This window comes from Vanellus vanellus, assembly GCF_965231255.1.
Source record: "Vanellus vanellus genome assembly, chromosome: 3".
NCBI lineage: Eukaryota > Metazoa > Chordata > Aves > Charadriiformes > Charadriidae > Vanellus > Vanellus vanellus.
The window spans coordinates 32594130-32606971 of record NC_138907.1 but is presented as its reverse complement, the minus strand read 5'-3'; the positions used below and the strand labels follow the sequence as shown (position 1 = coordinate 32606971).

Sequence of the window (12842 nt, the reverse complement as noted above, 5' to 3'; positions counted from 1 at the left end):
TCCGTGATGATAAAGCATGTTCTTATCCCATGCTTCCTCATCATTTGAACTGATGTTCAAAGGTAGCGCTACAGTCCTGCCTATATCCCATTCAGTGCTGACGTGACCCTGCCTGATGGTGTTGCCTTCTTTTGGCTTTGACCTAAGCGTTGTCAGAGGACCTGTGCATTTTGTCCGCATCTAGAACTGTAAGGTTTCCTGTGATACGTAATGTACACCTCAATGAGCTTGAGTTAAAGTTATCAATACAGGGTTCCTCAAGGTTGGGTCGAAGTCCACAAGCATTTGGATTTTCAGGCCTATTGAGGGGATGTGGAGTATTTGCAGAGCAGACAGTTTTCTCCTGTCTCAGAGGCTTTATTGCAATGGGTAATTTGCATTCTTTGCTGACCCTCCGGACAGGGACAAATTCTGTGTATTGGGAATGCCAAAGGAATTGTTGATTGGAAAGGTATCAGCTCAGAGGTAATGCAGCCAGTACATTTCAAAGATCTGTTTCCTAGTTGCCGGGGGAATGGCATGCACCTCTGTAAGGCTGCAGGGCCTTTGGATGCCAGTGTGTAATGAATGAGACGAACTATCATAGTATAGAGTACATTGCTTTGATATACCTGGGGGTGAAATCAAACTGATTTAGAGTAGTATCAATTCATGTGAGGCAGAAAATAAGACTAAGGGTTGAAATGATGAATGATGGCAAGGGTGATAAGACATTTTCACAAAAATACGACTGTACAGGTTTCCTTGTTCCTCCCATGTCCAAGGGTGTTGGGTGGCAAAGGGTGACTTCTGCATTCCCAGATCTCTAACTCTCTCTATTCCTGTTTTCTCCTCTAACCTCTCCCACAGTTATCTGTGTAGTTGTGTTCTCACAGGAGAAGAAAACTCACCAAATCTAACGATGGTGAGGGAAGTCACCAAACAGTACCAGGTACGTTTATCAAGAGTGGTGCAGTTACTTTATTTCCAGTTGAGGTGAGCTCTAAATTACCAAGCAACATATCATAGCAATATTTTACCCAAATGGGCCCTATGAGCTAAGCAGGGGGTAATTTGATGCTATCCAGAACACCATATGTTCTGGATAGCAGAACAACCTCCCCCCCTAAGCAGGGGGTAATTTGATGCTATCCAGAACACCATATGCCCAAAACAAAGCAGCATAGCTCTTCAGAAAAATTTTGTTTTCTAACAAAAACAATGGATAGGTGGGAGTTAAGTCACCAAAATCCTGGCCCCCACAGACAGTTATGGTATTGTCCTCCAACTTTCTCAGCCACTTTGGAAGACACCTTTTGCCAACATCCGTGGCTATTTCAGTTAAGAAGTAAAAGCCTCCTTCTGATTCTTAGGCTCTCAAAAAACAAACAAAACAAAACAAAACAAAAACAACAACAAAAAAACACAACAACAAAAAAAAAACCAAATAAAACAACACCAAACCAAAACCCCCCCCCCAAAAAACGCACAAAAAAGGGCAGACCAATTATGATGCAGAGATGTTGATGGATTATTGGTGGTTGTTATTTTTATTTCTTGCAGCTTGGCATTCGGAGACTAGTGGAGTCTGGTAGATATGATACTCACGAAAATTTCACAGTGGTCATCCAACCTTTCCTCCAAAATCCCAAGATTCCTCTTGGTCAGGTATGGTTTAAAGAGACTTCTGCAGGCAAAGGACTAAGTGTGGGTATCTAACCTTTAGAGAGTATCTGCAAGACTTTCAGCTTGTTCTGTGCTTTCCTTATTAGAACTTGCTGCTTTTTGGTATAGTACAGCTTGGTATAGCTTTGGTATTACTTTCTTCTTATAGTTAGCAGTTCTTTGTTTTACATATTTTGCTGTCAATATGAATTTCCATTTTGGAAAATTAATTCAGGGTTTGATTAAGAGGTTTGTTTGTGTATGTTCTCAAGGGTACATAAATAATTTTCTTAAAATATAACATGATTAATAAAAGACAGATATTAAGTTACAGTTCTTAAAGCAACATAGCTGCATTGCTCACTGCAGACTACAGCATCACCTCCTCTTCATGTCTCATAACTCGTTCTTCTATGTCTAACAGAAAGCGAAGTGTACATACTATTTGGTGGAGATAGTTTTATGTAGTGAGCCCTTTTTCTTGTTATTGACAATTATATTCCAGTACCTTGAATGGTAAGTCTCAGTAAACTATAAATCTAGGGAATGAACCAAACCACCTCAGAAACTCCATTTGCTAGTTTTCACATACACCTTCTGCATCTCACCTGGAACTAAGAACCAATGGGGCAAAATATTAAGCAGGGATTGCTCTGATATCAATGAACAAGAGTGATCCTAAAAATGCTGGCAATAACTAGTGACAAGTTTGAAAAGTTCAGATGCTGCTACAGACAAATTTGGAAAACTGGCTGAAAGCTTCACAGGAAAAACAGGCTTTTTTTTGTTGTTGGTGGTTATTTGTTTGTTTGTGAAGCTGGTTCCTATGAAAAGTCATCATTAGGGGTTTTGGTACTAAGGTAGGGAACACAGAAGTAAAAAGAGAAGCAGCAAAATAGTTCTGAACCTTTTTATGGTCACACAAGATATTCAGATGTTAAGAAAGCTCTGGATGCTGTTTTTTCATATCTCGCACAACACTTGGATGTTCCTGAACTGAAAACTCTGCCTCTAAACTTGGCAAAAGATCAGATATCGATGCAAATTTTGGCAGTAGTCATCTAATAAGCTAGCCCAAACACAGTGAATAAAAACCTGGTCGAGTTTTGAGGAAGGACTGCTCTGACAAAAAAAGTCTTTAGTCATCTGTGATGTAAACTTTTTCACATGTCAGTACTCACATGAAAGTCACGATATTTAAATTTCCAAACTCCTTTCCTTCAGATGCTCCAGTATCTGTATTAAAGTACAACTTTGCTCAGAAAGGAGACTGTACTGGTGTACTAAGTCAGCCTGGCTCCCTTTGCTTGAACACTTACCTGCTTGTTCCTTTCAAACATGCAGAACTGACGTAGCTGTGAAAAAGCAGATGGGCTCTCTTCCTTCTGGTAAAGCATGTGTAACATGCTTGCTACCATGTAAAGGTACTGCAGAGCATAGTGGTGCCTGTGGTACCAGTTCTGATTATGTGCCAAGGAGAGGAACCCATCTTTATTGCAGAACTCAGATACTAGGTGCATAATTGAAAATGGTGGGTTCGGTACTTCTGAGTGGATCTGCGCTTGGATGAACATAAGTATCTCTAGTTAAGTTCTAGTTAAGTGTTTCTGGTAGCTCATGGAACTGCTGAACTACACCAGGTAATCATGAGACTTTCCACATTGGAGCAGCAAGAATAAGTACCACAAACCTTCCATTACTAGCTCTGATTTGGCCTCAGCAGCCCTAAGTTGGAGGTGAGTGGATTCTTCTGCACCCAGCTGTCCTTTACTCTTTTGTTTGTAGGATGGGCATCCAGATGTCTCCTACTTTTCACCTGACTGCTTCCATCCAAGCCAGAAAGGCCATTCGCAGCTTGCCAAGGCTCTCTGGAATGCTGTGGTAAGGTGACAGACTCTACATATAATGTGGTCTTTACCTAGACTTGATTGCCATTAAAATAATCTCTGTACTAAAAAGATTGCTGTTGCAATGAAGGCCTGGTTAACGCTGGACCTTGTGTTTGTTTCTTCTTTACTAGTTAGATACCTTCAAATTTCTGGTGCTGCTCTCAGCCTAGAATCTCTTGCTTCTCAAAGTGTGTGGGGAGGAGAGGGGTGCTGTAAGTGCATGATCAGTCATTCATTATTTCAGCTGAGCAACTTCAAGTCTACTTCACCTATTGTCATGAAAGGCAGGACAGTATTCAATCAGGATGATGCTTCTGTGCCCTGATGTGGGAAACCACCAAATAAAGAATTGTAACTGCATACGTCAATTTAAAATGGATTACTTAGAACTTTGTTTTAAATCCATGTTTCGTGGATGTCTCATTAGGAATTAAAGTGGCTTATATGCAGTTTAGTTTTACTACCTTTGGAAACGAGTAAAGCTCAATAAAAATGTGTTGTTAAAGGTTGCTTAAGCAAACTCATTTTGCTTAGGATTGCAGTGCAGTAGGAGTACGCATGTAGTCAGAGGCGGTATCTCAGATCCTAGATGGTAACTTCTATATACTTTGGGCTAATGTCTTAACAGCTGATGTGATTGCTTGCAATCATCAAACAGTACCTCTAATTAAATTTGGTTTAATCTTCTACACATAAACAGCCTTTTGTTGGAGACGCCATCATGTAGCTTGGCTATAAAAATTGAGGGACTCTTAGCGTCTTGTCTTTTATGCAAGAGAAGAGAGTTTATAACCTTGTCTTCTGGCGAAATTCCAAGGTACTTCATGTGCCTGCCAAAATCCTCCAGGAGTTTAAACTGATCCAGTGTAGCTTTCCACTTCCCATTTTAAGCATCTTTCTAAAGTTGCTGTTTTGTTACGCAGTTGCCATGTTCTTTCTGATAAATGCGTTTCAGCCTTGGGTAAATCAAGGTCTGCAAATACAGGCAGCTTTATATAAATTTGAAAGGTATATTTAGATTCTTTTGGGTTAGAATTGTTATACAAATGTAAGATGAGCTGACATGGTTACAAAATAGGGTTTTTTGTTTTCCTTTCTAGTTACAGCCTGTAGGCCAGAAAGCTGACTCATTTGATTTCATGGCTGACATTGTCCTCGACTGTCCAACTCAGGTAAATATACCCATGTTGTGGAGACTGGTATCAGGTGGCTGTGTGTGCTTGTTCTTGCTGCAGAGAGTAGGGGTTCAGTATGTCTAAAACAAGTTCACTGTGAATTTTTTTTCTCTGCTTACCTCTGAGTGAGCAGGTACTCTCATATACCTGCTCTGGTGCCCCTTGGCTTTTTACTGTGGAATGAATACTGATTGACAATGTGCTGATTTGTGTGTTTTCAGTTGTAGCAGACTTACAATTGTTTTTGTTCTGTTTGTGAAGTACAGATGCAGCTCAAGCAGCAAACAGAATATGCTGCATTAACTTTCCCATCAGAATCAATGGGGTTTGGGCACCACGGCAGCTCTGAAAACCCCAGTATCCGTTATCTTTTGAATTAGTGGCAGGTTGATTTTCCTGGCCTGATCCATAGTAGAGGTACTTCAGACTCTTTGGAAGCTGCTTCTACAGTTAGAAAACAAGCTGCTGAACTTGCAGTACAGTTGCTAGGTATCAGCATGTGGAAATGACTGCTGCAGTCAGCAATTATTGGCTCCCTTTCTTCTGCAGTTTCAATGAGGAGGCCGAAGAACTGAACAGATCAGGGAGCTGAGTTGTTCTCTCGGGTCTGGAGATAGTTATTCAAGTAGTACAGGAGGTTTTTGTCCATATCGTGTCCATCCTGTCAGAAGAGGAAGATCTGTGAAGTTACTAAACAGCATGTTTCGAAAGTCCTCAGATTCACTTAAATTGCTTCTACTTCATTTTACCCAGTGTTCTTTCCAGGCAGCTTAAATTAACTTAGCAACTTCTTCAGTGCCACATAATGTGGATTTTATACTTCTTTCCCTTCATCGACTCCTATTCAAAGATGTTGCTTTTCAGAAATAGGCGTAGAAAAGTCTTATATCCCCTGCAAAGAATATATGGCCTTTGTTTTCAGAAATGGTAAGCCCACACTGCTTTGAAAAGTCATCGATAGCAGTGTCAGTAGCTTTCCCTGCTCAGAAAGCTCTGAAGTAGACTATGAAACAGTGCTACAAAGGAATAAATAGACTGTTTCCAGGGGATTTCACCTTCTGTGTTACCAAAGGGAATAGTAAATTATTTCAGATTCTGACACCCACAAATTCCATTTATTGTTCCCACAGTTTCTCACTAGTTTTAAAATCCTACTTCAGATGGTCATGTCCATGGAAATATCAGGTGTGCCAGATTGTAAGGGCCCAACCAGCCAAAGAAAATTATTTGTATTGAAGCAACTTAAATTAGGATAAAACCCTGCAAATAAAAGATCAGTGGGTCTTCTAATCAATTAAATATGCCTTCTGATTTTAGTGTTTCGTAAGACCTCCTCACACAGATACTGGAATTGCTCTTATTTGAGATAAGTGGGCATCCCAGTGAAATTTTTTAGCCTATATAATGTGCATGTATTCCTGGCATTAGTAGGGGACGAAAATAACCATGCAATTTGTACAGCGTCTCTTGGGGGAAGAGTGATCCTTTCAGTAATCAATCTTTCATCTCCCCTCTGCTGACACAGGAAGATCTGCCCAGGTTTCTCTAGACTTTAAATCAAGGTTTCTCTAGACTTTACATCAAGGTTTCTCTAGACTTTACATCAAGGTTTCTCTAGACTTTACATCCGTGTCTTTTGAAAGGACTAAACATTTGATAAAGTCTAAGTAATTTGTGGAAGGTTAGGAGAGGAAAATGTTAAACTGCAATCGGGATCTTGCATATGTCATTTTTGCCATAAGGTGCTAATCACAAATCTTACTTTTGAATTTTGAAGAAGTAATATGGCTTCAAAATTCAGATCATTTTGCAGCTTAGGCAATTACTTTTTTGGTGATATGATGTCTTGATATCCCTTGCTATGGTCTATACCATGTGTTTATTGCCTAATTTCTCTTACTTTTGTATTCCTCTTTCTCCAGAACAAACCATTCCTAGCAACATACAAAAATAGCAACTACACTCATCCACCTGTGGAGCCCACTAATGAGCCAATAGAGGTAATAGTTGCATCTTTTGCTGCATTTCAGGCAAACCATGCAAACCTGTATCTGGTGACTCTTCACACATCATCCTGAATTTATAGATGAGATAAACTATTACCAGTTTTCAGAAAGGGAAGTCTCTCTTGCATTGCATTTTTTACTATGTAAACAAATGTTAAACTCTTCCTAAAAAAGCCAAACAAAATTAATTGTATTAATTGCTGCAATTGCAGAAAAACTGTGCTCAACAGTAAGTCACCTGGGATGAATCATTAATTCAGATAGCAAGTTCCTGACAATAGGGAGAAGATAACTTAGAACCCTGAGCCCCCAGATGATCTGAGGAAGGTTTACAAATTCTCTTCTTGAGCCACTGCAGTTCCATGCACTCAGGTAAGTTTAACCTGTAGAGGGCAGTCACCTTTACATATTGGCTATGCAGCCAGATACAAAGGTGATAGGAATCCATTTTCAAAAGGGATTCACTTTCCACCATGACTGAGCAACTACCACAAGGTAGATTAAACATACTTCAGGAACAAACTTGGTGTAGGACTTGAAGAAATGGGGCAGTTATTTGCTCTTGACAAATGGCTGCAGGCATGCAGACTAAGCGTGGTTGGAGATGGCAGTCAAAATGGGCTGGGCTAGTTTGGCACACCGGGGGTTCTCATGCCTAGCCAAATTATGAAAATCTCTGTGTGCCTTGAGGGTTACAAAGAGCAACAGCTGTTATTGTTTCAGCAAGCCACAGTTTGCAATATTGATATATGGTTTTTATCTGTAGAGCTAGAGTTATACTTTTAATGGGTAATTCTTGCATCTCCACTGAATCTCAACAGCAATAGCTTTTGAAGTGATAGGTTAAAGGAAAGAAACAGTAGAGAGAGTAAAGGAACAGTTTCCTCTCTGATCTATAAATAAGCCCAGCTGTTCTTTCTAGCCTCTGCAACCAGCCTTTAACTAGGTGGCTGATAGTAGAGCCTATTACACCATGTTTTACAAGAAAAGATAAATTTATCTTGATATTTTTTAACACCAACCATGCTTTCTGAACACCACTAGTCCATACAGTTTTTCTCTGAATGGTGTAATTGTGCAATTGTAGAATAATTGGGGTCGGAAGCGACCTCAGGACATCCCTAGTCCAACCTCCTGCTCCAAGAAGGGCTGACACTTAGATCAGCGTAAGCAAATGTCTTTGCTCTTACAGGGACTGCCCATTACAACTTTTTCCCTTGCTGCTTTCTAAGCTAATATTGTTGCTCTCCACCAAAGAGTGTGGGTGGCACATCCGTCAGCTATCTCTGCTGGTGAACCAAGATGTTCTGCGATGTGTAGTTGACTCAATTTCCTCAATTGGTGGAATAAACATAATAGCTATTATATCACCTACAAATGTATGGTAAAGTCCAATTATTTAGAGGCCGATAGCTCTCTTTAAAAAATTTTGAAGCTTCAAAAGTTTCAGTAAAGTTTTATATTCAGTGAAAGCAAGTGCTTTTTGAAAGTTTCTGGGAAAAGAATAGGTTTCTAGTGAGGTACATGGGGAAATAATAATTTAATATAATGCATTAATATAATGTTATAACTTTGCAGAGGATTTTATTGTTGATTTTTGGTTTTAAATCTGATTTCTCTTGAGACAGAGAGGGACTTCAGACCTGGGGACCCCACCTTCTAGGTCATGCACAAAACCTCCAGGCTGCAGAGGAGAGGAAAAAAGTTATCCTCCTTATGGAAATTTGTCAGAAGCAATATTTCTAGATGAAATGCTTTGCCTTTGGAAAATTTTTATGCTTTGGCTAGAAAATTTCACCAAAAGTAATTAATGTTTGGACAGTATTCCACAAAGAAGAGGAAAGGACTGTTGAGCTATATAGGCACCAAATTAGGATCTATGTCTTAACATGGCTTTGCCCTTTGCTGTACAATTAAACCATATTTGGATTCCATGTTATCTTATAACCACAAGGTGAACCAATTTTGTACCTTATCATTTCAGAATTGGGGCAGTGACCTGTCGTGTTCTGAACAGGCTCCATCCAGTCCTGTGCCAACATTAGGTGAGAAAGAACTTGTAGCTAAAATCACAACTAGGAAAGATTTCATCTTTTGTTTTTAAAAACATAAGATAAAAATACGATCTTGCAATTGCAAATCCTAGATGGAAAGAAAACAATAAAAGTTGGTATATTTAGCCGCAAAGGAAGAAAGTTCTGCAACACAGCAGGTGTGCTCTCTGTGGATAAATATGACCGCATTTGTCATATATGTATATCGTCTACAGCAACATGGCAGATTAAAATTGCCTAGGCAGATTAGTGACTCAGCAATTGTGACCTACCTGGTGAGCCTACTCTGATAAGCAGCGCAGTAGGAGCACTGTGCGTAGTTGGAAGGCCTTACGGGGCGATTGCTAATGGGAAGTATTGATCTATGACCCAAACCTGAAAACCAATTAAAAGAGATTGAATGCATGCATCCCTAAGCAGATCTAATCTGTTTTGATTTTTTCCTAAGCTGTTTTAAGGTCCATTTATTTCCTTGTTAGCTGAGTACAGTGTTGCAAGCAAAGGCAGGAAGTTATGCCTTTTGCCTAGCTGATGCATAGAACTTGAGGCTCATTCTCCATAAAAGTCTGTAAAAGTGCCATCAGGTTGGAACCATAGACTTGGATCCTTGTTCTGTTAAACAGTATTTTGTCAGTTATCAATAATCATGCTTTTTTTCTTCTACTACATTTTAGTACACGAGCTACAACCTGCTGACATCAAAGTCATAGGAGCATTGGGAGATTCCCTGACTGTGAGTACTGCTGTATTCCCACATTTAGAATGAGAAGAGCAACTGTCAACTTCTACCTGGATGTGGTCATGTCAGGCATCATCAGATAGAAAGCAAATTGCTTTGGCTTGGCAAAGCAAAATACACCTACCTGTGTCCCTTGGCAAAGAAATAGCCTGAAGGGATCTGAATGACACCAGCAATTGTGCAATCCAGTAATGAATAATTCAGGCCAGAGCAGAAATGGGATCACATTCTCTATTGCACACAGTTTATTCAAGTGTTTTTGGAAAGGGAAAAGTCTGCCTTTTAGGAATAGTCTCTTCTGACATAAAAACGAGAGCAAGCAATTGGCATTTTTCATGCAATGAGAGATCTTGATGAAAATTCCTATGGAAATAAATGATTGCAGAATGAAGTGCTTCTGACTTGAGATAATTCTGATACTTCTGTATTTCAGAATTTTGCTTTCAGATGTTGCTTCATGGTTTACACATCTTCCAGTTAAAACTGATGTATTTCCTGTACCATTAAATGCAAATTGAAAAGAGTAGGCACAGAAAAGAAAGGCCCCAGAAAAGAATAGCAGGGAATACTGCAGATCTGCACCGAAGTTTTCTAAGAAAAAGTTCCAGAATTACATAGCACTACAGAATTGTTCTGGCATGGGATGAAAGCAAACATTCGTGTCAACAGTTCCCATGAATTTTAACTCCTGAGCTAAACCAGTGCTCATTCTAGCAGCTTCAGCTCCCGTAGAGTTTAGAGGGAGGTGAAGGGACTGAAGCCCTTAAATGATCAGGCTTATCTCCAGGCAGGTGTGCATGTCTTTACCTCCTCATTAGCTCTGAAACTGATTTTGCTTGAGCTGACGTAATCCTGGCTTCCCCCCCCCCTACCCCGCTGAGCTTTGAGCTTTTCTTAGAAGACCTCAGTAATGACCCTGCAAGTCTCCCTCCTATCCATTGCCATTACTCTTTAAATTAATTGCTTGATTCCTCCCCCAGATCTAGTGCTAGACATGTACACTAGCACAGATCTCTTCTTTTAAAATTTTAATTCTTTTAGTACATGAAATATCTCAGAGAGCCCTAGTCATTTGGGCCAGACTCTGATGCTTGAGGTCCCTATCTCAAGAGCTAAGCAAGGCAATTTTTCATAATGCCATTATTCACGCAGTTCCTATCAGTTACCATTGCCCCTGCAAGGTGTGACTGGGGTTTTTATTAAGGGATTTATTGCTGGGTGGGGGGAGGCCAGAAAAAAATTAGTGTTCCTTACACATGCACATGTGCACACATCTGCATAAAGTGTAGTGCAGCCAGCAGCAGTGCACGCTTTGCTGCTGCAGACCCTCTGTGCCAGGGATGGCTGGGCAGTACAAAGATCTGCCTTGGTCTACTAAGGCATTGATTTTCCTCCTGGTTTTTCCCACAAGAGCCCTGAATGCAGTTAGTGTTTATGGCTGAATTGGTACCATGGCTTTTCTGAAGAATACATAACTAAGTGAAGCCACTAAGAAATTATAAAGCTGCAGAAGAACCCATTTTCATGACTGCTCTCCTGAATGCGAGTCAGGGTGCTGACCTCGCTAGAGGTCTGTCCCAGTCCTGTGAGCTACCCAAATTCATCACGAACTTCTTTGTTGTGGTGGCTTTGTTTATTTATTTTTTAAAGATATTAAAGTTTACACTGCAGGAAGGCTGTTCTCAGTCTAGATGCATTGGAGATTAATGTGACATTGAGCAATTTAGTCATGTCACTGGCTAGAGTGCATCTGTCTGACTTCTTAGCACCAATGCACAGTGAAAGTGATAGATATGCCAACATGCTTATCTGTATTGGCAAAAAAAAAATCCTGCCTACACCTCATCAGGTCTGTGCGTTAGACTAGCAGACTGGGTCCAGCAGAGGAAAAGTGGATTTTACATGATAGATTTGTTTCCTTGGCAGATTAAAAAGCAGTTCCTCTACTTATTTATTTACAGCTTAAACGGGCTGGGAATTTTTCTTCAGGAAATGCCAGGATGAAGCATTCTCCATCAGAAAAATCCAAACAAATACAAAGCTGTTAATGTTAATCTGGGTACCATTGGGTTGCTAAAACAGTATTAGAGTAGTAGTTCTAAAGCCTTCTGATCTTGACCTTACAGTCGGATGCTTTCTGGCTGGACTATATCTCCTCTGATGCTCCACGGCCTACTACCTAGATGAGCTGCTTTTGTATATGAGGAGAAGCCCATGAATTTGAAGCACAGGAGATGCAGGGCTGCCCAGAGCACAGTGCATGGTGGTGAATAAGGAGATGGACCATTTATGCTAAAACTGGGATATTGCAAAAGATTGGCTGGATGCAGAGTAGCACTTTCAAATCACAATGTGTGTCTTACTTAAACTTGTAACACTTTTTTCTTCTAGTTTTTTATAAATTATTTTTTCCATCCTTTCCAGACTGCAGCAGGAGCCAAAGCAACAGACCTACAAACAGACTGGAGGGGACTTTCCTGGAGGTGAAAATGCTCAGTTTTCTCTTTCTCTATTTTTCTCCTTAGACACAGTTAAACGTGTGGGTCATCTGGTTGTGTAGCTACATACCAGAAGTATTTAAACGCAGGGGTAGGATACTGAAAGCGAGTAGTGCTTGGTAAGGATTGGAGGAGTTGGGACTAGAAGAGAAAGGAAGTTATTCTTATGGGGTTTTTTTTGTGTTTGCTTTTGTTGGGCTTTTTGTTGTTTTGGGTTTTTTTTAATGAGCCCTGATTGCTACAAGCATGGTCCTATGTGTCTGACAGTACTGGATTATGAACATAAGTGAATTCTTTTAGCCTCTTGCTAGTTTCTCTGGAGTTTATGCAAAAATATTGCTGTTTCTGTATTATCTACTAAAGTGTCTAATGCTAGAGAATCTGAGAGAGTGTGGATTGGCATGAACATGGTGAGTGCACTGCATGCATATTCAGTGAAGATGCCCTAAACGTCTTTGCTATTGCAAAGTGGACAAAGACAATACATGTCAGTGGGTGTGAATCTTAATATCTATGCTAGAGTGGAAGCAAACTGCCTGCTTCATATGGGCAGAAGTATGGTCGATAAGCATGTATGCATTGTATACATTCTTTTCTTCATCCTTTTTCCTCCCCTTGTATGTATCTGTAGGCACAGATCTCTTCAGGAGGGGCTGACAGAAGTGGTGTAAGAAAGTATTAGCTATGCACACAGACAAGTCTTGAATGGTAGAGGCAGAGGCTCTTTTCATAATCAACATTGCAGAATCCCAGATAGGTGGTTAATGAGCATTTAAGGCAGTCTCTCTTCTTTGCATAACTGCACACAAATGTAGTTTCAGCAAGGTCACGTGGAGC

General features: G+C 40.2%; 1 protein-coding gene across 1 annotated transcript in view; it reads left to right on the top strand.

The window, feature by feature from the left end:
• Positions 1-12842, top strand: part of PLB1 (phospholipase B1) — a gene marked incomplete at its 5' end in the record, with an annotated part of 83965 nt that overhangs the window by 54687 nt on the left and 16436 nt on the right. Inside the window, 8 exons of the mRNA XM_082481908.1 lie at positions 850-931; positions 1543-1647; positions 3430-3525; positions 4634-4705; positions 6631-6708; positions 8699-8759; positions 9443-9501; positions 11932-11990. Coding sequence (XP_082338034.1) covers positions 850-931; positions 1543-1647; positions 3430-3525; positions 4634-4705; positions 6631-6708; positions 8699-8759; positions 9443-9501; positions 11932-11990 — 612 coding nt within the window. The remainder of the gene's footprint in view (positions 1-849; positions 932-1542; positions 1648-3429; positions 3526-4633; positions 4706-6630; positions 6709-8698; positions 8760-9442; positions 9502-11931; positions 11991-12842) is intronic.